The 27,855-nt window shown below is 38.1% G+C and overlaps 1 protein-coding gene across 10 annotated transcripts in view; it reads left to right on the top strand.

Moving 5' to 3' along the window:
* Psd3 (pleckstrin and Sec7 domain containing 3) overlaps positions 1–27,855 on the top strand; it is a 475,055-nt gene that overhangs the window by 202,763 nt on the left and 244,437 nt on the right. For 5 of the 10 annotated variants that reach the window (XM_060381871.1, XM_060381870.1, XM_060381874.1 and 2 more), the window contains 4 exons: positions 17,461–17,667; positions 17,803–17,883; positions 21,563–21,675; positions 24,144–24,204. In XM_060381871.1, the coding sequence (XP_060237854.1) occupies positions 17,461–17,667; positions 17,803–17,883; positions 21,563–21,675; positions 24,144–24,204 (462 nt within the window). Of the gene's footprint in view, positions 1–4,460; positions 4,482–14,772; positions 14,910–17,460; positions 17,668–17,802; positions 17,884–21,562; positions 21,676–24,143; positions 24,205–27,855 lie in introns of those variants that run through there. The other 5 variants (XM_060381869.1, XM_060381868.1, XM_060381873.1 and 2 more) reach the window with 3 other exon arrangements.

Raw genomic sequence — 27,855 nt, 5'->3', positions numbered from 1 at the left:
GAGCACACTTCATGAATTATTACAACTCATTTAATCCTAGCATTTTCTATGATCCACCTAGTTCTCCCTTAGATCTGATCATTTTCCTGGATCCCTCTTTCTAAACATTTAACACCTATGTGTTGCTGACCCTTCTCATGGGCTCGGTAATCAAGTGATGCTGGTGTCATGAACAAGCCATGTGGCTTGTGCTAGTCTCAGTGCTAAGAGTCTCTTATTTCTGCCCGTCTGGTAAGCACCATCTTCAGGTCCAGTACTGTGCAGAACACAAGCTCTTCAGCTGAAACACTGGTTTCTCTACCGTTTTAGTGTTTCTTCGAGCTTTAGAACATGAAATCCTTGATGTTAGGGGCTATATTTTGTTCTCCATTCACAACATGTCTAGTGTGAGATGTGAATGATCAGCAAATGATATCAGAGGGGACCTTTGTGGATTATTAGGCAGGTGGATCTTCTAGTTAAGCCTCTTGCCTTAACTATGACTTTAAAATTCTACAACACAAAGCTGAAACCATGATACTATTCCCATCACTGATATGAACTGGTAATAATTATATTACAACACCAAAACCCCGGAACGTAGAGTCCAGTTGAAAGAAAGTACACTGCCTCTGGCTGTACATATGTTCCAGTGTTTTATGTACACAGTGGAAGTTTATCATGAGTGTACATGACCATAAGTAGGTTTCTAAACATCAAAAGCAAACCCTCAAACCTTTCCAGATGGCCTTTGCTAAAAATGCATCCATGTTGCATTAAGCAATAGACAGAGACTTCCCATGGATTGGTCTGACAAAAAGCATGCCTAAGTCTGAATTCTCCACTTCTGTCCCTGTGCCTCTGTCTGCAGTGTGTGGTTACTGGCCTATCTATACACTCCGTCCCTGTCTCTGTCTCTCTTTCTGTGTGTGTATACAAAAGCCTAACTTGTGCCTGCTGCTTCTCTGTGCCTGTGCCTAACGAAGGACTTTGTTTTATATGTGTCAAACAGCAAAGACAAAATGGTGCGAGAAAGGAACAAGGAATTTTTTAATAGAAATTGTTAAAAACTTATAAGAAAGAAGTTACTTTCCTAAGCCTACCTGACTCAGAATAGCACTCAGAGTCTCCTACAGATCTTACCAGCTTACCTATACACATTGCTTCCAGCATGTATGACGTGTTTATTTTGTTTGTTGCTTTCCGCATGCTGTCTGCTTTCAGCAAGCGGTTATGCACAACACATATACGTACACAGATAATATTCCGCATCAGAGGCAAGGAAGAGTATATAACTTAAGATGAAAGCTATGCATTTAGCTTATGTTGTAAAGCTGGTTGCATGAGAAATCCAAGGCATGGGACGTTTGATTCCATTGTTCTGTTAAAGACAGGTTAAACTTAAACAGGCTGAGTACACAGTAGGATAGCAGGTTAAACACAGTCTTCAGTGACTTCCAGACATATTATTAACTTGGCTGAAAGGTCTAGATGAAGTTCAGACTGTAGAGTGAAGAGATTTTCAGAAAAACATCACTATAGTTATGAAGGTTGGCATGTATTCTTCAGCCCTTAGAAATAGCATGGTATATGTTACTGAAATCATATATGATACGACATATTCTCTCATTATTGGCATTTTAATTTATTCTTCCAAGAAAACAGTTCCAAAGATATTTAGGACAGGTACCTTTATATTTTAGAGAGTATAAGATAACATCAGATTCTGACATGCAAAGAAGTTTAACAAATTGGACTTTGGAAGGTAGAAGTCAGAAATTCCTGATATAATTTTATTAGGACCTAAGAATTACCCCAATTCATGTGAAGTGAATAGTATATGTGACAGAAAAATACCACTATGAAATTATCTATTTGCCATGTTCTGTCTGTCTGCCCACCATTGTAGAAAGCTATCCTGGGAATTATTGTAATTGCTTTTCATGAATTTGGAGGCTGAGAAGTCCCTTGCAGGTGATGAACCCATCAATCACCTGCAAGCTAGAGAACCCAGGAAAGGGTTGTTTCACACAACCAGAGAGCAGGGGTCTGGTAGTGTAGACGTTATCCAAGCTCCATTTGTGAGCAGATGGATGTTCTCAGTCAAGAGGAGAGGAAGATGGACTTCTGCAGTTCAAGTGACCAGACAGAGACTGAATCACCCTTTCTTCACCATTTTTGTTCCACTGAGGCTCACAGAGGATTGAAAGATGCTCATCCACATGGGAAGGGTGCATGTGTTTTATTCCCTTCCCGAATTCAATTCCCTTTATAGACACACCAGGAGCTAGTATTTACCCAGATATGCAGGTATCCTATGGTTTAGTGGAAGATTAGACAGCCTAGTGCCTGTTGCTCTAAGGAGGGGAAATACAAGGAAACTTGAGCATCTGATCAAATAAAGTGGCTCTGAAACAGCTAACTCAAGGTCCTTTTGGATGCTGTGATTTTTCTAGTATTTCTAGAGTCAGAAATGAGCTGCACATAGAGGCTAGGGAAGAGACCAGATTGTCACAGATAATTCTCAAGTCTTTCTGCCAAAATTTTTGGTATTTTTAAATTAATGTTAAAAGTATAAAATAATACTGTCACATCCTTCCTTTGAAATCATATTGAGCTTTCTGAGTTAGTATTTACCACTATATAAAGGATTTACTTCCCCCAACACTCCGTGTCTTCCCCGATTGATAAGAGGCAATGTGGTCAGAATGTGGATGCCTGCATCAGTAGATACTGACTTCTCAGGTGGCACTTCTATGTTGTGAATCATAAACCGGGTTGTACCTGGAGTGTGTGACTCTCCTATTTACAGATGATGTCCTATAATATGCATTTTCTTGGCCATTGTCCAGGGGACTTTCACATACAATGACTTTCAGAGCAATGTAGGCCTCTATGCTGAGTACAGCTGGTGATTCCAAACCTACTGTGTGCTTTGAAATGTCAGGAACTCATTGATGAGCTTTCAGCCTTTAGGTATGGGATGGACTGGGTAGGTTGACATTATAACAGTCCCCAAGTAATTATAATTCCTAAATGAGTTTGTCATCTACAACAAATGACCCTGCAGCAGCATTGCAGTAAGGAAGTAGATGAATATTCATCTATATTAATTGTTATAAAGAGGATCCATAAGCCAGTGTCTGAGAGCCACTGAAGAGTTAAAAGATGTGTTTGTGTGTCTGAACACTTTAATAGTTTTCTTGTTTGGCGGTTTGACTAGAAGTGTGACTGTGGACTTGCTTCCTGACCCACCGGACAACAGTGCTGTGTGGTGCTGAGACTGCCACCAGGGAGCTAGCCTGGATTCTTTTATCTCTGCATTGTAGTCACAGATCAGACAAGCCATCTTGGTTTCTAGAATTTTAATTGCTACTCTAAACTACATTTATTTGTAACATTAACTGTAAAGAGAAAAATATGTGCCTTAAGGTGACAGTTTGCCTTTGATTTTACTTAGTGGAATTGTGGGAAACTTTTACCTTATTTCTAGTTTGTAAAATTAAAAATTTTGAAGAAGATAAAGCTATTAAAGAATTTTAGGAATAATAACTCTGGTGACCAAATATAATTCTTCTGTTGTCCCTTTAAGACAGATTGTATTCTGTTATTTTCATATGAGAAAACTGAGGCTAAAATTAGGCAGTAATTTCTAGATCTGTCACTCCATATTTTTTCTCATATCCTGGCACCTCATCTTTATTTTCATTTTATCTAAAGTCTCTGTTACCTGCTTATCGACTGTGCACGGTACTCTAGGATCTAGAGAGGTTTGAGTCAGTTCCAGCTGTGCACTTGAGCAGCTTGGTGTTTTGGAGAAAGCACCACCTCTCTGGGTCGACGTGTTTCCCTTCATTACGTTTATAGGACTTTGGAAACACTTGCAGTAGATGTTTGCGAATGTGGGGTGGGTGAGTGTGTGCCTAGTGTAATACATCTGAAACTCTGAGGTGAGCACAAAGTAGGAACCTCGTTTGTAATGCGTTTCCTCCCAGTCTTTGGCTGCATCTAATTGGGGGCTGCTTCTGGAAGTATTTTGGTTGCTATGAAGTGACTAGCATGTGACAACATTGTGACAGGGTGCAGAGGTGTCATCCTTTGGGTGACTTGAAGCTGGTGACGTCACATTGCAGCCCATTATGGAATTCAGGACCTCCTGTGCCAGTCTAATTCCTCGCAGGACAGCACTTCTGACACCTTTGGGGATGACAGAGTGGAGAACTCACACCTTTGCTATTATTGCCACTTGACCTGAACTTCTTTTTTTCAGTGGACTATGGAAAAGTTCCTTTTGTAGGGCTTGTGAGTACTGATTTATATCATGTCTCAGCCCTCCTCCCTGTTATTCCAGTTTAGAATATCAAACCAAGGCAGCCTTTATGGTCTGTCTATAGGTGAATGAGGTATTTAAAAATGAGTTTTAAGAATAGCGCAAAAGGGAATGGTATCTTACGCCAGCCCAGAGGGAAGGCTTGTGTCTTCCAGGTGCAGGTCCCAGCATGGTAAGTGTCTTGCATCTTAGGTATTTTTCTGTCTGTTGACATGTTTAGCTTTTCTTCTTTTTTCTCTCCTCCCTTTATTTTCTTTATATTTATAAAATTCCTTATAATATCACCAGAGTGCTAGTTCTTATATGTTTCATGCATATAATTAAAAAACAAGTAGCTTTTCATGGATTTGAATAACTAGAGATCACTGTCAAGGGATCAGATTTGCTGGAACAGAGTGGTAAGCAATGCCATGACCCAGGGAGGAAGGTAAAGGAAATATATGTGTGTTTACAAACTTTAAGGAATCCAAAGTTGATCATCTCATGTAATTTTTTTTTCATTTTTGGCAAAAGGTAAAGTAAATAGGGTTAAAATGAATTGTGTGCTGAAATGTACGTTTTCTGAACGTCACCAAAAGTGTGTCAGCTCTGGCTTTCTCTTTGATTTACAGCTTCTTGCAGCAGATAGGAATTTTCAAAGTGGCTTGCATCTGTACCTTGTGGCATTTAGGTCAGCAAGCAGAGATGGTAACTAGGGTTTACACACACAGATTTAATATGACCCTTTAAAAAATGGATAGGTAAAATTTTAATATTTAATCATCTCTAGTATATTTGTAGCACAATAAGGACAATAGGAATGCTTAAAATAGCCTCTCTTTACTGTATTGGAAAGTAATATTTTAAAAGGCATTGGATGATTTGAATAAACTTCTCTAACATTTTGGATGATAATGATAAAATTATACAAATCTGAAAGATTAAATACAGAAAATCAGATTATTAAAATAACATGTTTCCCCACATATAGAGAAATGACAACAAAGAACTTTGTAACCTCATTATTTGGTTATCATAACATAACAATAAATAAAAGAACAGAAAACAATTTTCTTAAAAATTAAATGTTCATTTTTAGGTCCCTGTATATTAGTGAAAACAAATAGGCAGAGCTTTTTAAAAATGAGCAATGCTTCTGCTATGGACTAGGAGATAAATCAGTACCACTAGACAGAAATATGTTACTAACTAACAAAGGAAAAATGCTTTGTGAGATTTGAAAATTCCATTAATAAATCTTAGCCTGATCTATTTTTATATACAAATAAAATTATTTTAATAATTTGTTTTTGATGCATTTTGCATATATGATACTTTTGTTACCAACTCATAGTGTGATCTTTTTGAAGACATTATAAATATTAGTTAAGTCAAGAAAAAACAATAGTGTTAATTTTCCTTTGACCCAGAAAATAAACATCTGTTGGTCACTTGTCTGACAGATTTTGTACTGCCTGCTGCATGAGAATCCATTCTAAAGTCAAAGAGATAATTGTTTGATAAGACGAATTATGTACAGGAATTGATGAATTATGTATTAACATAGTTTTGCTGAAAGCAATATGCCTTTAGCTTAAATTCTCCAGAAGGTTGGTTGGAGGATTTTTTTTATTTTTCTTTTCTCATTCAGTAGTATCTCTGATTCTCCTGATCTCTCTCCTCCCTTTACAGGAAAATTTGAGAGCTGGTTTCTAGGAGTACATTGGGATGCAAACTGTTTAGAGCTGGTTCTGAGGAATGCATTGGGGTGCACAGTGGTTTGCATAGCCTCTAACACATCTTCTTTACTAGATTTTTGTTGTTCTTGTTGAATTTTCTCCATTCTAGCCTGACCAGATTTTTCATGTCATTTTAAACTTGCTGACGATTTTGTTGAGAATCAGTACCTCTTAGGAAGGCTCATTTTGTCATTATGTGTTGACCTCATCACTTTTGCTCTGGCTAGTTGTACCATAAAAAGCTAGGGGAATGGAGTTAGTCTTTAGTCTTGTTACTGTATTGTTTGTTTCATGTGATGCTGTTTTTAGATGATCCATGCTTAAGGTTTGCAGTTTGCTTTCTTCAAGCTGTACAACTGAAAGGTAGACAGGTCCTAATGACGACAGGATTTCCCTACACTGACCAAGGCTTTCTAATATAAGAAGTAGGCACATACTGTGAGTTCTGTTTGTGCAGCCCCGAGACCTGCAGGGGCCTCTTTTCCAACCCTTGTATCTAGAGGGGAGCACTATTTAACTCACATGAAGAAACTGAGCCAGGAAGTTCTGTTGTTATAAACTGACATTCTATATATATATAAACTTGTCTTATTTGAGAAAGCCAGAAATTGTGTTATTCTTTCTTTGTGTCTGATTTTAAAGATTTGTTGACTCAGATTCTCTTATAACCTGGAGAGTTAAAGACAGGTAGATCCCTGGGGCTTGCTGCTCGGCCAGCCCAGTCTACATAAAGAATTCCAGGCCAGTGAGGTACCCTGTCTAAAACAAAGACAGACACTGTATAAGGAATGATGTTTGAAGTTGTCCTCTGAGTTCCAAATGCATGCACATGTGCGCGTTCCTCCCCCCATGTATGTACATTTATACACATAAAAATATACACGATCAGCAACTCAAGTGCAAGGTTGTCCTGATAGGTGCAGCTCTTAGTTGTGTGTTAAGTAGGAAGGATTGACATGACTGTCATGGGAACACTGTTAAATAAGCAATTTATAAGTTAAAAATTGTAGCGGTTACCCATGTAAAGATTTCTTACTTTGTGAAGTATCTACTGACAATTTTGTAGCAAAATTCTTGTTTCCTCACTGGCCTATCCCATCCCTCCAAGCAGCCCCCTTCTCCCTTCCCTTCTGCTGCACAGCCTCTGAGAAGAGTGTACAGTCCTGACTTACTCAGCTTAGCTTAATGTGGACAGAGGAAGCTGTCCAAGGTCATCCTGTGAATCTGCTAGAATGAATCTGCTCCACACAAGCTTCCTTTCTTGCCCCTGCATTTAGGATTCACTGGTCTTAGACCTGTGCAAAGATAACTTCTGTGCAACTAATTATCATACGATGGTTTTCTACTTGATTGTAACACATATGGGAATGATTCCTTTTGAATTATCCATTTCAAATTACCGTGGTATGCTTTTTATTAAAATAGACAATGTTACAGACACTGCACTATCATTTGAGAGATGGCACAAAAAGAACTGCGACTTAGGAAAACAGGAAGCCTTGCCTAGTGATATGTGCTGGTCCTCTTCAGTGCTTGGGAATACAGAGAAGGAGGATCAAATGTTCAAGGACTGTCTTAAAAAACAAACAAACAATCCCTAAAACTTCAAATGCAGAAAGGCGAAAACCTGAATCACTTGTGGTTTTTCTCATAAAAAAGCATAAATGCCTGTCATGGTGAAATTTTCAATTTTTAGAAATCAAAACTTTGGAAGCAAATAATGCTCGTTTGGTGGAGTCTAGAAGCCTGAGGCCCACTGTTGTACACACTGGTGCCCTCTTGTGGAAATCTGAATGTAGGGCCCAGGGAAAAAGGTGGAAAGGGTGTCCTGGAGGTGAGCGGCAGTGACTGAAATCACCATAGTAAGGACAGACATTTTGCCTCTACGCTGCAAGTAAAAGCCGCATCTGTGTCTATCAGGACAACCTGCCAGGAGCTTCACTAAGCATGTTTTTTTTTTTTTTTTTCTTTCTCTCATGTCATGAAGTCTCTTCTAGAAAAATATATTCTGTATAGATGCATAAAATGTGGTCAGTTTGGGACATTTGCCTTTAAAGTCGATGGCTAATTCTTACTGAATTCCAGCTGATGTTTCCGTAGTGTCCAGTGTATTTTACTGTCAGCAAAATAAACACATGGTAACCTTGAGGATGAGAGTGGTAGGGGTAGGTAGTAGGGATGAAAATGGATCCGATGCTGTTAGCTGACCAGACACTGTTCTGAGGGCTTTGTGTGGATATTTTCACTTGATCATGGCTAACACCTTGTGAAGTTGGTACCATCATTTCTGTCTTATAAGGGGAGAACATTAGATAATGGACATGATTACTCAAGACCCCAGGTTGGTTGTCATTGGAGCCAGTGTTGAACTTTTGACTATGTAACTGCTCTTTGGTAGGCATTTGCTCTTCAGAAGCACCATCTGGGTTAGTAATCGTTAATTCTGGCAAACCAATCATTAAGAATTTTATTTTTTAAGTTAATTTATGTATATAGTATTCTACACACACGTACACCTCCACACCAGAAGACAGCACCAGATCTTACTATAGATCTGGTTGTGAGCTACCATGTGGTTGCTGGGAATTGAACTCAGGACCTTTGGAAGAGCAGCCAGTGCTCTTAATCTCTGAGCCATCTCTTTAGCTAATATAAGATAAACATACTAAAATCTGTACACCTGAAGAAACCAATCAAGAAGGAGGACTCTGGCTAACATGCTCAATTCTCATTCAGAAAGGCAAAGATGGACATTAGAAGAGGGAGAAAACAGGGAACAGGACAGAAGCCTACCACAGAGGGCCTCTGAAAGACTCTACCCTGTAGGGTATCAAAGCAGATGGTAAGACTTAGAGCCAAACTTTGGGCAGAGTGCAGGGAATCTTATAAAAGAAGGGAGAGATAGAAATACCTGGAGGGGACAGGAGCTCCATAAGGAGAACAACAGAACCAAAAATCTGGACACAGGGGTGTTTTCTGAGACTGATACTCCATTCATGGAAATAACCTAGAACCCCTGCACAGATGTAGCCCATGGCAATTCCGTGTCCAAGTGGGTGTCCTAGTAAGGGGAACAGGGACTGTTTCTGACGTGAACTGATTGGCCTGATCACCTCCCCCTGAGGGAGGAGCAGCCTTACCAGGCCACAGAGGAAGACAATGCAGCCACTCCTGATGAGACCTGATAGACTAGGATCAAAAGGAAGGGGAGTAGGACCTCCCCTGTCAGTGGACTGGGGGAGGGCATGGAGGGAGAAGAGGGAAGGAGGGAGGGAGTGAGAGGGGAAGAGGGAGAGAGCTACAGTGGGGATACAAAGTGAATAAACTGTAATTAATAAAAATAAAAAATAAAATTAAAAAAAGAATTTTCTTAAGAGGTGGAAAGGGTGTGGGAGGTTGCCTGCTGTAATAGACCTTTGCTCAAGTGGCAACACTGTTAGACATTGGCACATTTCAGGCATCCTTAGTCATGTTGAGGCCTACAGCTTTCTCCACAAGATTGTGTTCCCCAATGTTGGGCAGCTTCTGGGATACTACTGCATTTCCATAGATGTGGGAGGTTATCTGACTCTTTCCTCTTCCTGTCTCATTTCTTTGTAGGCATGGACTTCATATGTGCCCATTTATTTATTTATTTATTTATTTATTTATTTATTTATTTATTTATTGAACTCATAGTTTTCATTGATGGCATCACATTTCCATGAGCTTCTAAGTAAGAATTGGCCTGTTTTCTTCTCTAAGCGTAGCTCCATACATCTCACTATTCAGTGTGTACTTCATTTTACCTTCGTAACATTTCAGAGCATACTTTTTCTTTATTTTTGTGCAGACTTCCAGTTCAGGTTTTTATCTGTTGACTTCCTATCTGGTTTCTCTGCCTTCAATTTTTCCTTCATCTTACAAGCCAAAAGGGTCCTGACCAAAACTCCAAACAAACAAACTATATATGCTTGAAGGCAATTTTAAAAATATTCATTCATTTAATGTATGTGTGCTTCAATGTATGTATGTACACCATATTTGTGTAGGAGCACAGAAGTCAGAAGAGGGCATCAGATCCCCTTGAGCTGGAATTGTGGAGTGTGAGCTAGGAATCAAACCCAGGTCCTCTGTAAGAGCAACAAGTACTCTTGACTTTGACATTTCTCCAGCTCCTTGAAGGCAGTGTTTGCTATATAATCAAAGAACCAAGAGGGATCAGGAATCCCATTTCAGGGTTATAGGTAGCTGATATATATGAAAGTGGACAAAGGAAGCCTCAATTAAAAGGTAGCTTTTGAGCAAAACTTGAAGAAGTCAGCCATGCTTTTTCAAGCCATGAAAAGAATTGTAGGTAGAGAATAACCAGTGAAAAGGCCCAGATCCTGGAGGACACTGATAGGTGAGAACAAGCTACATCAGTGTGGCTTCATATGGGTCTCAGTGGTGACCTAAGATCCTAACATCATCTCAGAATCATTTCGAGTTTGCAAAGGGAAATGCAGGACCTTGCTTAAGGTGGGTAGAATGAGAACTCCCTGGTCCCTTATCTTTCTTGAATGTTTTACATATTCTGCACACACATGCTTCTCTGGATATCTCAAGGCTAATTCACTTAAGATAGAACACCTTTTCTCTCTGTCAGAAGATCTTTTCTCCCTCATCTTTGGTCTTGGCTACTGACATCTGACTTTCAGGTTGTGCTGATCTGATAGTTTAACTTTTCTACTCTTACTCCTCAAAACAGGACGTGAAACTATGGCCACTGCAGCGATGTCTTCCCTGGAATATTGATGGTGTCCCTCTCGCTCCCTTACACTTTATTGCTTCAAAAACAGTTCAAGGCTCACCCTTTTGAAATAAAAATGGAAACTTAATTTTTTGCTGTCTTTTCCATGTTCACGCATGTGTGCACTGATGTGCATGTACACATAGGCATATGAATAGAGGACGTCCTGTTTTGAGAGACAGAACTCCCTTGGCCTGGAGGGCATTTATTAGGCTAAGATGGCTAGCCAGTGAGTCCCAGAGCTCTACCTGTATCTGCTTTTTTCCACACTGGCCCATCCTTGGTAGCTCATAATAACTTTAACCATGAAGTGATCCCTGAAGATAAGGTGGGACTTTTCTTTGAATGCAGAAAGGTTTTGCAGATTATCAGTGCTGATTGGGAAACAGTCATTAATATAGACTTTATAATGATCTCTCCCAACACTATGTTACTCGTTAGTTGAGAGTGTAGCTGTGTATTGCTTAAAGGGATACATCCTGAGAATGTATAGCAGGGTATTACATTGTATGTACACCGTTGCATGTCTTTAGTGTAACCAAGGTGTTTCAGCTCCACACACCAGCCATCATCTGCGCGGTCTCACGTATCTCTCAAATGCCATGTGTGAGTTAGTGTCATGGAATAGCAACAACTACAGTTTCTACAGTAGATTGTGCTGTGTTTCTTTTGAGGGCATCACTTTATGAAGCTGTATTTTCTCCAGCTGCTGTAATAAAACCTCAGTGTGAGGAAATGAGTAAAAGATTCTCTTTGACCCAAGTTTTTAGACATCTGTAGTTGTCAGGTATACAAAATTAATCAGTGGGTAATTGTTTTTTTTTTAAATTATTAACATTAAATATATTTCAACTTAAATGTACTTTTTGTCTTTTATTTTTTAGTAGAGACAGGGTTTCTCTGTATAGACCTGGCTGTCCTGAACTTGCTTTATAGACCATGCTGGCCTTGAACTTAGAGCCATCCACCTGCCTCTCTGCCACCCGAGTGCTGGGATTACAGGCATGCGCCACCGTGCTTGGCTTTAAATGTCCTTTTCAAATAGCTATAAATTAAGTTCACTTTATGTTAGTACACTATTTTTCTGAAATTAAACAGAACTGATATTTTTTTCGTTTTGTTTTGGCATAGAGTATAACAAAAAATGTATGCATTAAAAGGTTCTGTTGACTGGGAAAAGTTTGAGAAGTTTGACTGTGTGGAGTACTTCCTCAAGCCTCATTGGTTTCTGAACCTTCCCCTTCATTCATTTGAATGCAGCTACACTGGTCTAGCTTATTCTCACACATACTCCAGCATTCAGGCTTTCATTTGGTTGTTTTCTGTGCTGAGAATGCTTTTCATTTCTGGCACTGGTTTGGCTGACTTCCTTCAGGTCTCGCTCATATGTTGCCCTTTCAAATAGGCTCCCTATGACTACTTTCAGTATGACTGTATCTACTTATGACACAAATTGGGGTCCTGTTCTCTTTTTGGCTCTTCTATTACTATAGCAAATATTGCCTTCAAGTATATATGATTTATTTTTGTGTGTTTAATTTTTAGTTGTTTTATGTTTATAAAACTATCTCTGGCACCAAACATACAACTCATTTCTACACATCGTTCCCTTTGCCCTCTCTTCATACCCATAGCTCCCGTGCCAAGCTCTGTAAACTCCCTGAACCCGCAAAGCCCTGGAGAAGTAAGAGCTTCCTAAGAAACAAGCATCCCACTTGCTGCATCTTTAGGGTACTTGGGATATTTCTTTTTGGTAGCCTTCTATAACTCCTGATTCTCTCACTGGCTACTGCTGTCAGTTCCCTTTCATATTCGCATCACAAGGCCAGGTTGAAACGACTCAATATAAGGATGTAATATCTGTAGCAATCCACCTCATTAATTTTCTCCATTATCTTCTAAAGTTTTGTTTTGTTTTACCAACAGTGACATGTGACTTACACTTTCTAATTCATTATGACTAACTGAAAGAAATGACATCAACAGGAGGTGACATATATTGTCCAGCAAGGCCAAGTGAGACAAACTCTCAAACAGTAGCTTGCAGTGACTTCAGCTGTGCTAGGACCCCTTTGACAGTGTCAAGTCCACAGAATAGACAGACAGAGAACCCTGAAACCAACAGGCTCAAAAGCAGTTTTCTTAGTAGGAAGGAAAGTCAGCCAACATGAGTTTTAAGAGCATTGTGAAGCTCATGTGAAATCATGAACCACAAACTCCTCTGGGAAGGAAATTATACTGGCCATGGCTGTTTATGGCATTTGTTTCCCAGACATGCTGAGGCAGTATAGAATACAGTTGTCAGAAATATAAACAAACCACTCAGAACTGTCATGCACCTCCAACATTAGCTATCTCGTAATACTATTTACCTGATGTCATCTAACACTGTTTAAGTACTCACCGTGGGCCAGGCCCTCAGCTAAGTGCTGCCCACAGGCTGTTCATCCAAGAGAACAGGCTGAAGGGAACCTCTTTTACATACATGGAAGCTTGTGGAAGGGGCTGGACGTGGACAGAGGGATTTGAGGATCCAGGTCTTCATACTACATGCTAATCAGTTACTCGGCTAGCTATCCTCCGGTACACATGTCCTTATTGATACAGCAAATGTAAGTTCCTGTTAATGTACAGGCGATGAATGATTCGGTTACTTGGAATATTTTGAAAAAAAAAAAAAAAAAAAAAAAAGCCACACAACTAAAGAGTAAACATGAGTCTTGAGAGGAGTTCTTTGTAGATTCAGAGTTACAGAAAAGGCAAAAGGTAACTTTGAAAGAGAACGTGTGTTGCCTGCTTGTGTTGGGCTTTTTATGTTTGTTTGTTTTAAAATTTTTATTTATTTATGTCTGCGTTCTGTGTGCATATATGATACATTGCCAGAAAAGGGCATTATATCCCATTACAGATGGCTGTGAGCCACCATATGGTTGCTGGAATTGAGCTCAGGACCTCTGGAAGAGCAGCCAGTGCTCTTAACCTCTGAGCCATCTCTCCAGCCCCAGGCCTTTGTTTATTATGTCTTGAATAGGAGTTTTGTTAAGTAGGCATATTATTATATTTCTAGTGGCTAGGAATGAACATGCATGAAAAATGAATATGCATGGGAAAAGTTTTCTACTTGTACCTAGGGTATTAGAGAAGGCTCAGCTCACTGTAGACAAATGAAAGTTGTGATCGTGCAGAAAAATAGCGGAAATACAAAGTAAGTCACAGAAATAAGTCAAAACGCACCCATGAGATATCGTGAAACCAATGGAGGAACACCATTATTGCAACTTTTAAAGTTTTGAACAAATATTTTAGGAAATCTGGTTGTCAGACAAAATATAAAATGCCCAGTTAATCTTGAGTTTCAGATAAACATTGATTTAAAAAAATCATTCTTGCAATATTTGTACATGAAGCACTAACCTGAAATTTAGACAGCTTGGCATTTCATTGCTTTTATTTGGAGAATCTAGTAATCTGTTAAAATAAAAAGGTAGTAGCAAGGCATAGTGATCAGGTTCCATGGTCTGATTTGGATTGGTGGGAGTTGCTAGTTACTTGCCTGTGGGAAATAAAGGCTCCTTTGAGGCATTTCCTAGAATACAATGGAGGAGACACTGACATAATTGGTAGAGATCTTACTTTTATGAGATTGCAAAGACAAACAGGGAAATAAAGCTGAAATATTGAAAAGGGAGACCTCAAACTGCTGAAAATACCTAATACCCAACAGACTTAGAGGGACACTGTTCTGTGCAGTTAGGAATAAAGAATGGGGTGTTATCTCCCTTGAGGGCTCGTGCAGTATGCTTTATCAAGTATGAACAAGGCAAAGCTGCTTTGTTTTATTCCCTTCATACACAGTGGCCCCTGTGTTCTGGCTTCTGTTTTTGTTGGGGCTATAAAAGCATTACAAATACCCCAACTATAAACAGGACTGAGAATGTGAGGTCATAGTTACATGACCTCACAGGGAGTCAGATCCCTGGAAGGCTGGGCAGATGAGCAGAACCAGAGTTAGAGTCAAGAATAGGAAGGAGAAGGAACTTCAATAAAATGTATGGCCCGGGCATGCCTTAGCAGTTGTCATGGGTATTATACTGTGCCCTCTTTATTGCTGGTGAGTTTGTATTGTCATCATACTGTGATGATTTATGATTTAAAAGGAACATTTTTTTGTTTGTTTGTTTGTTTGGTTCAAGTAATCTCATAAGCTGTGAAACAGGGCAGGTTGAAGACATCTAGAAAGAGGGTATTTATTTTTACTTTGTTACTTATTCTCTCCTTTAACTGAAATTTATTTATTGTTCTAAAAGAGGGCCAAGGAAACTCTGATGTACATAGACTTTAAAATTACAGCTTTCTTGCCCTCATGAGGGAAAGACAGTGAAGTCAGCTGGGTTGGGCAAGACAAGAGAAGAAAGAGGAGATAGATGCGGGACACGAGGACTGTGAGAAAAACACCCAGAAGTTTTATTAGTATTTTTTTTCAAACTTGTTATTGAATTTGAACAAAATCAGTCTGTTAGAATATGTCAAGTAATTAGAATTAATTGCTTGCATGAAGTGATTGATAAAAAGCCATGGACATGCTGAGAAATTAATAGTTATTTGTGATATGCTATTAAAGAAAATTCGTTCCTTGGCATTTGTGTTTTACTACATTTTAACTACTATGTAGAAAACATGGGAAGAACAACTACAGGGAGAAAGTGTGTGTGTATGTGTATAATAAATATGTATATATGTTTGCGTATGTATGTGTATGTGTGTCTGTAACTTACTTGATTGTAACCTACATGTTCTTGAGAAAAATATTTTAATTCTACTACTGATGTACTAAAAACTGTTAATTTCCTATAACATGAAAGTTCTAGAGTTTGTTTATATAGGTATACTATAATTAATTAAATATAAATATAAAGTTTTTCAGAAAATGATTGACAGTTTTAACTTCCTAAGTAGGTTCAGGATGAAAACATTGAAATGTATTCATTTTCATGAAGAGGTCATTGTAAGGAAGCAGTTTGTTGTCATTGGTAGATATTTTCTGTTGGAAATTGAAGGTGACTTGTTGTTTGAGAAAGGTTACTATGAGTCTTGATTTGTGTAGGTACATTTCTGTTTAGCTCATTGTTTACAGTTGTAGTTTGACTTGAAGGTGAAAATAGTTAGGGTGGGTTTGGTCCTTTTCCATTTTATACTCTGAACTTCCCCTGTGGTCTCTATTAGAACAAGTAAATTGACAGGTGTCCTGAATCAAATTTTCACACTGGTGGATGTAAAAGGCAAGCTGGCATAATAGCTTCTGCCTCTGCCCCCTACTCCTGGAGCCCGGCAGAGCAGCTTTTGGGTCCTGCTGGTCAGATATGACACTCCTTTCCTCACTCTTCCGTCGGTTACTTAGATTCTGTTAACATTTCATCCGTTGTGAATACTTCACAGTCAACACAGCACACACCGCTCCTTGAGACCCTACTTTCAATTCTGTTAAAAGAATTTTGGAAAACAACATCTCTCACCAAAAGTTTAGTGCTTTCCCTGTACTGAACAACTCTTCTGAGGAAGGTGGTGACCTTAATATTATATAATGTTGTATAATGAGATACGTTTACAAATACTTCTTAAAAGAACAAAACAGAGTAGTAGAAAATCACAAATGGGTAAAAGATCCACTTAGAGGTAGAGGAGAGAAAAAAAAAAACATGTATAGGATTTAATTTAATGTGTGAGTGCAAAAGCATATTGGACAAATTTAGGTTACATATTGCAACTGCCTTAAGAAGTTATGACTTGTCTTATTCTTATGTTACATATATATAAAGCACACCCACAGTTATTCAAAATATACATCTTGTCCTTAGGCATCTATGTTAAGACAGATTTTCTCAAAATATTTCATTCTAAATAATAAATTAAGAGACTTAAGCAGCAGGTGGTTCTGAGCATCCTGTTGTCCTTTGAAAGCTAGACAGGAATTTGTAAAGAAAGAAAGAAAGACTTGTAAAACACTGAATTTTATATTATTTTAGAAACTTGTTTTTACCAAAAATTACTAGTCATATTATACAAAATGAATTATTTCTGAATGTATTAAGACTTTACGTTTTGTTTTACTTACCAATGTGCTACATAGCAAAAGGTAAAATTGACATTGTATAGAAACATGTTGAAGTTCTCATCATTTAAAAATATTAAGGTCCTAAAATAAAAAGCATTTGTTTAGGCCTTAGGACAGAGGTTCTCAACCTGTGGGTTGCAACCTCTTGGGGGTGTTGAATGACCTTTACACAGGGGCCACCTAAGACCATCCAAAACCACAGATAGTTACATTATAATTCATAACAGTATCAAATCATAGTTATGAAGTAGCAATGAAAATAATTTTTATGTATTGAGGCTACTATAATATGAGGAACTGTATTAAATGGTCACAGTATTAGGGAGATTGCGAACCATTGGCTTAGGCAATTATTTTTATAGTCTTTGAAAATATAGTACCTGAATATATTTTTGTAAAATATTTAAGTAGACAACGATATCATTGAAAATAATTTTATATAGTTGATTTTACATTGTCACGGTAACTTCATCCGTTATATTTCTCTTCTGTCATACAAAAAAAAAATTTCTATTTTGTTTTTGTTTCTGTTTTCTTTTCTTCTTTTAAGTGCTGGCCATAGCCATGCTGAGGTGAAAACAACACGACTAGATGCTCATTGTGACATGGGGAGCACTGAAATTTTGGAAAAGGAGGCCACGGAGAGTCTCCGCAATGGCACTAACAGCAACGTGGAAGCGGCTAAGCGACTGGCCAAACGCTTGTATCATCTAGACAGATTCAAGAGATCGGACGTTGCAAAGCATCTAGGCAAAAAGTATGTTCCTGAGGCTGGTATCTGTCTGAACTGTGTGTGTGTGTGTATGTGTGTGTGTGTGTGTTTGTGTGTGTGTGTGTGTGTGTGTGTAATAGTTGTCATTTCAATAAACGACTCTGCTCTGTTTCCTTCTAGCAATGAATTTAGCAAACTAGTTGCAGAAGAGTATCTGAAGTTTTTTGATTTCACAGGGATGACGCTGGATCAGTCTCTCAGGTATGGTGAAAGAGCGCTTCTGTTCTTCATCACCTCCAAACCATGACTTCTTAGCAGGGAAGTAATGTGTTCTGGTTAGGGTCTGATTTTTTTTCACCCAATTCCATTTGCTGTGTGAATTCAGATGAGTCTCTGTATCCTAAACAGAGAGTAAGAAAAATGTCGTGAAGAATAATAGCAGAGAATAAGAAAAAGATGTTTGCGTGAACTAAACACAAACATGTAATGGGTGTATGGAGAACTGTCAGGCACTGATTTCTTTTACTCTCTCCATCTTGTAGCTAAAACTCCTAGACTGATAGATGTCTCTCTTTCTCTAAAAGCCACTCTTTTGACTATGCTGAATACTTGTACACCTGGCATCATACAATATCTGGAGGGATTTGGGGGAGTGACTTGTTAGGTATAATGGCCTCAGAGTTCACATGTACTGTAATTCCTCACAGAAGTGTCTTCCCTTCTTAGGCTGAGTAGCACTCCACTGTATAGACATAGCACCACTCTCTTACCCACCATCCATCAGTAGTTACTTGACTCACATCCACATTTTATCTGTTGTGAATACTGTTTCAGTCAACATGGGCACATACATCTCCCCTTGAGATCCCACTTTCAATTCTGTTGAATAAGAAGTTTGGAGTTTTGTCAGTTGAAATGAAAATAGTTTATTTACTATGAAATTAGAGGTCTTTACCCTTAAGTATTCACTTAAAATAACTAATACAAAATCTTCTCAAATGATATTTTCTTTTCTTTTTTTCATTATGATATATTTTTTTTAATTTTTCATCAATTACACTTTATTCATTCTGCATCCCCCCATAAGCCCCTCCCTCCTCCCCTCCCAGTCCCACCCTCCCTCCTCCCTCTGCATGCATGCCACTCCTCAAGTCCACTGATAGGGGAGGTTCTCCTCTCCTTTCTGATCTTAGTCTATCAGTTCACATCAAAAGTGGCTGGATTGTCCTCTACTATGGCCTGGTAAGGCTGCTCCCCCCCAGGGGGAGGTGATTAAAGAGCAGGCCAATCAGATTATGTCAGAGGCAGTCCCTCTTCCCATTACTATGTAACCCAATTGGACTCTGAACTGCCCTGGGCTACATCTGTATTAACCCTTAAATGGAATAAAAATAACTCAATCAATATGATTTGCAGAATATATTTCTGAAATAGATTGTACTATGTACTTTCAGCTGAGTTTTTCAAATATAGCACACCAATACTCACTTTCACACTTCAGCTACTGAGCATAAAAACTAGTGAGCATTTAATCTTATGGTCTACTTATAAGATATGTGAACCTCAGAGTTCTGGCCATCTAGTACAGTCCCTTAATTTTGCAGTCAGACAACAGAAGCCCAGGAGGTGAAATGAGGGTGGTTTATTAGAGTAGCTTGCAGGCTGTTATTATGTAATGAAAACATCTAAGAGTAAAAGGATGAGTTATAGCTTTGCTTTGTGCTGTTACATATTTATTTCAAAGGTTATAAAGAAATAGTGATCAGTGTGCTTTAGAATAATAAAGTACACATATCTAATAATAAAGAAAGCAGACTTTTCATAAATATCAGGGTTATTACACATACTTATAATAGTAAGAATTCTTAAAAATTGAAATGATTTTTATTTTATCAAAAGATTAAGGTTTATTATTATCAACAACCTAAGGTTTATTTTCCAATTTCCTTCTCATGTAACAAGGATGATGAGAAAATAGGCAAAATAAATTAACCCAAATCTGCTGTCTCCTAAGCAGTGCACTTGGCGTGTTAGTAGTGGTCAGGTGGAGATGACAGGAAGGTTATGTGGGCTTTTAACACATAGCTGGTAGGTTATACACTGAGTTGTAATTTTTTTCTTTTTTAAATGTTCTTTAAAATTTTTTTCTTCACAATTTATTCATTATATATCCTGATTGAAGCCCCCTCCCTCAACTCCCCCAGTCCCCACCCTCCCTCTCTTTTCTCCTTATCCCCTTCCCCTAGTCCACAGAAAGGCGGAGTTCTCCACTATTGCCATCTGCCCATTGCTTGTTAAGTCTCATCAGGAATACCTGGATCCTCTTCCTTCATGGCCTAGCAAGGCTGCATTATCAGGGGCACGTGATCAAAGAGTAGTCAACTGAGTTCATGATAGAGGCAGCCCCTGCTCCCCTCACTCAGAGATCCACATGGAGACTGAGCTGCCAATCGGCCACATCTGACCAGGGATCTAGGTCCTATCCATGCATGGTCCTTGGTTAGTGCATCTGTCTCTGCAAGACACCCTGGACTCAAATCTTTTAGTTTTGTTGGTCTCCCTGTGGAGCTCCTGTCCCCTCCATATCCCTCTAATCCCACCCTCTCTTCATCTAGACTCCCTCTGCTCTGCCCAAAGTTTGGCTTTGAGTTTCAGCATCTGCTTCGATCCCCTGTTGGGTGAATCCTTTCAGAGTACCCTCTGTAGTGGACTCTCATCGTGCTGGAGAGGATGTGGAGAAAGGGAAACCCTCCTCCTTTGCTGGTGGGAGTGCAAACATGTACAATCATTTTGGAAATCAATCTGGCACTTTCTCAGAATATTGGGAATAGCACTACCTCAAGAACCAGCTATACCACTTCTCCCCATATGCCCAAAAGATGCCCCACCTTTCAATAAGGACATTTGCTCAACCGTGTTCATAGCAGCTTTATTTGTAATAGCCAGAACCTGGAAACAACCCAGATGTCCCTCAGTTGAGGAATGGACACAGATATTGTGGTCTTTTACACAATGGAATGCTACTCAGCTATTAAAAACAAGAAAATCATGAAATTTACAGGCAAATGGATAGAACTAGAAGAAATCATCCTGAGTGAGGTATCCCAGAAACAGAAAGACAGGCATGGTATACACTCACTAATAAGTGGATATTAACTATATAATATAGGACAGCCATCTATAAACCTAAAGAAACTAAACATTAAGGAGGACTCTAGGGAGGATTCTTAAATCTCATTCAGAATGGCCAACAGGATAGACACCAGAAGCGATTGAAGAGAGGAATTTTTGTTTTCTTTTTAATATGATTGATCCTTTAAGACTATTTGACAATCGCAGTTGGAAATCACCTGCATTCCTCAGGTTTTCTTAGTTTATTGGCCTTTATATTCTTACCCTGACACATTTTATATAGTTTATTTTATTTTATTATTTTTTGGTGTGTGCGTATGTGTGCACGCATGTGTAGTATGTAAAGTGTTTGAGTGAATGCAGACATGCATGTGATTTAGAAAACATGGAAATCAGAGAATAACTGATAGTTCTTGCCTTCCAGTTTATTTTTGAGGTTAGTTAGCCTGTGGGCTTCTGGGCAATTTCTTCTGTCTTCAAACTGTCACCTCCCTGTAGGAGTTTTGGCAGAGTAGGTGCATCCTACCAAATTTCACCTTAACGTAGAATTTGCACTCAGGTACTCAGGCTTGTGTGGCAAGCTTTTCCCTGCTAAGCCGTCTCTCCTGCCACATGCTATAGAATTTAAATATCAATTTGTTTATTGAGTAACCATGTAGTAAATATTTTTGTGAGTAGGGAGAAATGATTGTAGGACATATTTGTATAATTAATCCCTTACTTTTCTCTAAGTTACTGTCAAATATTTTTAAAATTACAAATATAGTAGATGTCTTAAACATTTCTCTCCTTTGTTATTCTTTCTCAGGTATTTTTTTAAAGCATTTTCTCTTGTGGGAGAAACCCAGGAGCGTGAAAGAGTATTAATACATTTCTCCAATAGATATTTTTATTGTAATCCAGACACTATCACCTCACAAGGTAATCTAGTGGCATTCTTACTTTTTTAAATGACTGTTTATTTTCCTTATTATATTTTATATAAGTTATATTTTATTGTAAAAATAAGAATTTATATTTAATTTATGCCTTCTGGTTTATTTAAATCCAAATTGGAAGCATTAGTTTAATATCCTATACTTTCCCTTTCATTTTAGTTTTTCATGTCATTATCTTTTTAAGGAATATTTAATGATAACATGACATTTGTTTTCATAATACTTTTATTTTTAAAATTTCATAGTGTGACAGTGTGCTTGATGTTGTGTTTCTGTGCTCAGCTTCGCCATTTGGGGATTTTATGTACAAAGCAGTTTGTATTGCGTTACTGTTTTTCTTCTTACGCTCCTAGCCACTGTACTTTCTGCAATCCCTGTGTGTTTAGTTCCGTGATTTCTTTTGCATATTTATATATCTCAGTGGAGCTTTATTGAATCTCTGGTGCTTTTGTTTGATATTAATCCAAAGCTTTTGTTGCTGTTGTTGCTGTTTTGAAACGTGGTTTCTCTGTATAGCCGTGGATGTCTTAGACTTGCTCTGTAGACCAGGCTGTTCTTAAACCCACACAGATCCACCTTCCTCTGCCTCCCTGAGTACTGGGATTACAGGCCTATACAACCTGGACAGATTAATCAAAATCTTTATAGCCAGATTAATCAAAAATTTTCACTTACTGTTTTTACAGAGTAAAGTAAATTTAACTATTTAACTGTTAGTCTGCCCAAAGGAGAGTCTTTTTCCATTTAACATACTGTACCAATGCCTAATTTCAATTTTAAATGTAGCATATTCACTTTTCAATAGGAAATGTCTCATAAATTTATTAATTCTCAAATAAATTACTAAGATAGAGAAGGAATAGTAATTATCTCTGAATAGAAACTGTATGACCAAGGCCCTTGCTCATTCCACTCCCTCATGCTCTTGCTCGTCAGTTAAGCATTTGATCATCAATATCCCATTCTTATGTATACATTGGTACTATTTGGGCCATTTATTTACCATTTATATCACTCGGTCCGCACCATCTAGAGAAACCAAAAGGTTGAAATGGGTTGTTTTCATTTCACCAGCAATTCTAAGATGTTAGCATGCTTGAATACATGTGGGAGTGTCTATTCCTGTTCTTGGCTTTTTGTTTGTTTTTTATTGTTTTTCTTTTCTTTTTTCTTTTTTTTTTTTTTTTCAGCACGGGGTTTCTCTGTGTGGACTCACTTGGCTGTCCTGGACTCACTTTGTAGACCAGGCTGGCCTCACAGAGATCTGCCTGCCTCTGCCTCCCAGAGTGCTGGGATCACAGGCGGGCACCACCGCTCTTGGCTTCTATAAGTGCTCTTAATGAGAACGTTTGGCTGCTGACTTTAACATTCATTCCAGGAATTAGTTTTGAATATATGATAAGCAAATGAAACTGGAATAAATATGCTCTTAGGAATGTAGATGACATAAGGGAAACAACCTACTAAGCCGAAGGAGTTGCTTTTGAAAACAAGCTGTCCTTTCCGTGCATTTGGCATAAGTTAGTAAGGTTTTCACTTCATCTACAGCGATCATCATCTGGTATACTTGGGTTACGAATTGGAAAAGAGAAAAGCTAATGTTGATATTTCTAGATAACGTATTTATCTCTCCATACTTTTTATTTTACTGTATAAAGTAAGATGAAAGTGACAGTCCTATTTAAGTATGAAGTGTTATTTCAGGCTTTGACCACATTTTTCCTGAATATTTAATTTTTGATCCTCACCAGTTATTTCAATGTTTTAGTTTTGGCCTTATCCATAACATCCTAAGGGGAAAATACAATCTAAATGTGGCCTTTAAAGAATGTTATAAAATATGTCTCTTATTATCTGTATATTTTAAGTATTAAGTGATTTATTTTCACCTTGATACCATATGCTACAGAAAATTGAGAAAATATAGATCAAAAGAAATACGTTTCATGGTCCAGAGATATTTTTATATTTTGATGTATTCTTCTGGAAATAATTACATTTAATGGAATCATACTGCACATAATATCTTTCTCATTTAACTGATTTTCCGATAGCCTTCCACTTTAGCCTATATTTCTGAAGACATTCCTAATGTCTTCAACATTAGAGACTTTTGTTCTGGACGGTCATGTTTGTCTCCCATTGCAAGCAGTGTGTGTCGCAGTAGTCTTGTGTTTATGTAGATCGATAATTGTTTTCTTTGTAAAAAGCCCCACAAGAGTTGCTGTGTTGTAGAACACTGCTTCAAGACTTTGCACATGTCATGCCAACATGCCCTTCAGAGAGGTGGTAACAATTTACATTATCAGTAGAGTTCAGCTTTGTACATTGGAAGTCCTTACAATTTATCTCATCCATTTTTTGCCTTCTGAGCAAAGTTGTGTCTGTGAAACCATTGTGTTTTCTGAGGCCCTCCTAATGCTGTATTGACAGTAGCTCCTGTTTCTGCAGATGGAGTTCATTGCCTCACCTGTGCTATGATGCTGCTCAACACAGATCTGCATGGCCATGTAAGTGCAGCTTTGTGATGCTCTCTCAGACGCTGCCGCATCACAAGCTTGTCCTTGCTTTTGTGGTTCCGCCTCGCCTTACTCTCTAGAGCGTTCCCATAACAAGTAGATAAGTACAATAAATTTTCCAAAACCAGAAGTGTCCCTCTTCATTCCACCTGCTAGCTCAGAGAGTAATTGTAAAAACAAACTGTTTTGTATTTGCCTGGTATGGTATTAATGTGTGTGTTCTGTATCACCTTTCTCCACCAGATGGCAGACAGAGGTTTTGTTGGGGTTTTCTTTTGTCTTTTAGCTAGTGGTGGATGTATGTGTTGGAAAGATAATATAAGTTAGAACTCAAATTGCCATTTAAATGTCAATAGGAATAACATCTCAGTCTTTTCTGAATTCTTCAATTCACCTGTTTTGTTTACTAGCTAAAATAACAAAATAAAACCCATCACAAAACAAACTATCTTGTCACATGTTTAAAATAAGGATATACTTTATAAATTTATAATTATAAACTATTACCTATAATAGAAATGTCATTTTTACAACTTTAGTTATCAACTTCACATTTGAGAAAGTTAGAATATTTTAAGTAAATATAAAGTAATCTACATTAGAACAAAGTTCATGTATTTTGAAGGAAAAAGTCAAGTGCCTATGTAATTGAAAACATCCACCCTTGACTTAATGTATTGTATTTGTGATTTTAAGCTGTGTAAAAACAACTGCTATATAGCAGCTTTCTGTCCCAGTTTCCCAAAAGATCACACAGTTCTCTTGATACTGCAGCTCCCATCTCTAAAGAACTTAGTGTGGAGCTCCGTGGGACCTTTAAGTTGAGCTAGCTGTTACCTGAGGAGTAGGGTGGAGAAAGGGTTCTGCCAGCAGCCAAGAGAAGGGGAAACTGGGTAATAGATCATACTGAACACCATCTTAACGTATCTAAAAGTACTCAGAAGTTCGAGTTTGCAGTTTTTAAAAGGTTGTTTGTAGTCACTTGGTGGGTTGGAGACATGTAGCAGATGTCCAGAAATCATGCCCAGTAGGAGTAGAGGACTTTCGTGGGGCCTTTCATGGATAACAGGGTGGGAATACTTCCCATGGAAATGAAACTGTTGCAGTTCCCTAAGGAGAGCTTTAAAGCATTTGAATACAGTATTTCTCCATCTTGTTAAGTGGAAGACAAGGCTGTGGGTTGTCCACTCCCTTCCTATGGCCAGACAAGAAGTATATTTACAACATGGTTATCAATTTTGGACCGAAAGGGTCATTTTGAGTGTAGATGTGCCATGTGTCCCATCATAAAGAAGCCTCTTCACACTGGATGTTTTTTGAAGTCCCAGCATCATGAAATGGTTGTGTATGTATCATCTTCAAGAAATGTCTGATAATGGAAAAATGTACTAATATTTCATCCTTGTTGAAAGAAATTGAGGTCTTCGTATAATATCTGTAAAAGTTGTTAGATTTGGGAGACTTATTTCTGTTATATCCTGGCTTGCCTTTTTATTTTATTTCTTTTTTATTATTTTCCTTTATTACAATTTATATCCCAGCTGTGGCCCCCTCCCTTGTCTCCTTCCAATCCCACCCTCCCTCCCTCTTTTCCCCCCAGTCCACTGATAGGAGAGGTCTTCTTCCCCTTCAATTTGACCCAGTCTCATCAGGACTGGTTGCATTGTCTTCCTTTGTGGTCTGGCAAGGCTGCACCTCCCAGTGGAAGGTGATCAGAGAACCTGTCACTGAGTTCATCTGGTTTGCCTTTTAAAAAGCTAATAATGCTTTAATAATACTTTGAAGAAAACATACAGCTTCCTGCTCATAATATTTTGAAATAAAGCAGCTAGTATAGATGTGAAGTCGGATTTTTATTTGGATAACCTGCTGTAGTTGAATGCAGACACACTATGACCGTCTTTGTGTCTATGACCACAGCTGTAGAATCACAAGGGCTGGACTATCTGTCATAATCGCAGCTTCAGACCTCTTGAGGGGTGAAGGAGATTCAATAAAGTATCATGCATTGGGCACAGTGGCACACTCTTGGAATCCCAGTTGGGAAATTAAGGTAGGAGTATTAAGAGCATTGAGGCCAGCCAAGGATACATTGAGGTACACTGCTAAGCAACAAAGAGGCAAGCAGACAAACAAAGTTTCCTTTGACACCTGGCATGCAAGAATGTTTTAATATTGTCCTAGTTGTGCTGAGATTCCACAGTTAGCGGTTGTATAGAGTAACATGTTGCCAATATAAAGGGGGAAATTGCAATTACAGTAAATCTCTCTGAATCATTTATCTGGATTGCATTTTTGGTGGAAATTAGTTCTCAGCCATTATTGAGTGTGTAAAAATATGTACTATATACTTAGGATTGTCTAGTGTTCAGGTTTTGTGTAATAAGTTTTCTTGTTATACAATGCATACTATTATATATCTGTAGAATGTATAGTTGTGATCATAAGAACTAACCATATGAAAATGTGTTTTTCTTATCTTTCCCTCTGGATTCATTTTAAAAATAAACTATCCTTCTAGGTGGTAAGTGTTTGTCCATAATTCTGGATGTAGATTCTCTTGCATCATCATTGCCTGATCTATTATAGTCTGTGTGTGACTGGTTAGCATGACCATTCTCAGGCTGAATCATTCGGAAGATGGGTGAGATCTTTCTAGTGTTTGCTTCTTCCCTTTGCCTTCCTGCTGTACTGCATAGGCCATCACCATCTACTACCTGATCCAGTGCTGGAATAACCCTTTGCTGCAAACTAACATGCCATTTCCCTTCTCTTCTGAACCATCATGCCATAACAGCAACACAGCAGCATGACGTTCTAAGAAGTGCTAAATCCAGCTTGTCCTCATGCTTTCTACAGGGAAGGGCTAACCTGGGAAATTAATTGATTTGAGCCTTTTTTTTTCTTTGTTTTGTGACTCTTTTTGAAAGTAATGATGCTCTACAAATGCGTTGGTACAGACCTGTGTTTATCCTGCTCTTTTCACTAATAAGGCAATGGGATGAATACTAATATAATAACCTCTAGTAAGTAGTTCTATATTACATGCTACATTGCTTTTCTATCTTTAATGTGTCTTCTTATTCACCAAATGCCATTAGTGTTCCTATAATATTTCCAGTTTTGTGCCATCTGGGCAAGCATTAACAATGAGAGAGATGTGTTCAGTCAAAGCTCCTTGGTCGCTAGGCTGGTAGCCATTAATCAGATTTAACTGAAGGCATGTTTTGCAGGTAACTGAGAAGCTCCTGGAGAAAATATCAAGGTTTTAAAATTTCATGTTGAGTTATGGTTAAGCCCCATTAGATAGGTTAGGGCAAAATATCAAGTATTTATGTTTTCATTCCAGACAGACACATTGTTGCTCTTTACTGCCTGCTTTAAAATATAAATGAATTGTTTATCATTATCTTGGAACCAGCATCTTGTTTATACTTGCCTTTGAGACTCTTGTAGATTACGTAAATACTTTGTACTTATTATAACCTGGCTGACTTTTTCCGCAATCCCTTTTCTTTTTTAATGTTTCTGTTTTAATGTTTATCTACAAAATTCATATGGAAATTAAATGTCTATATATGTAGATCAACTTCTAAATTTCAGTACTAAGTACTAAGCATGCTAAAATTGCTTGGACTATGGAA

This window comes from Meriones unguiculatus, chromosome 4 (assembly GCF_030254825.1).
Source record: "Meriones unguiculatus strain TT.TT164.6M chromosome 4, Bangor_MerUng_6.1, whole genome shotgun sequence".
Lineage (NCBI taxonomy): Eukaryota > Metazoa > Chordata > Mammalia > Rodentia > Muridae > Meriones > Meriones unguiculatus.
This window is presented reverse-complemented; position numbering and strand designations above follow the sequence as displayed.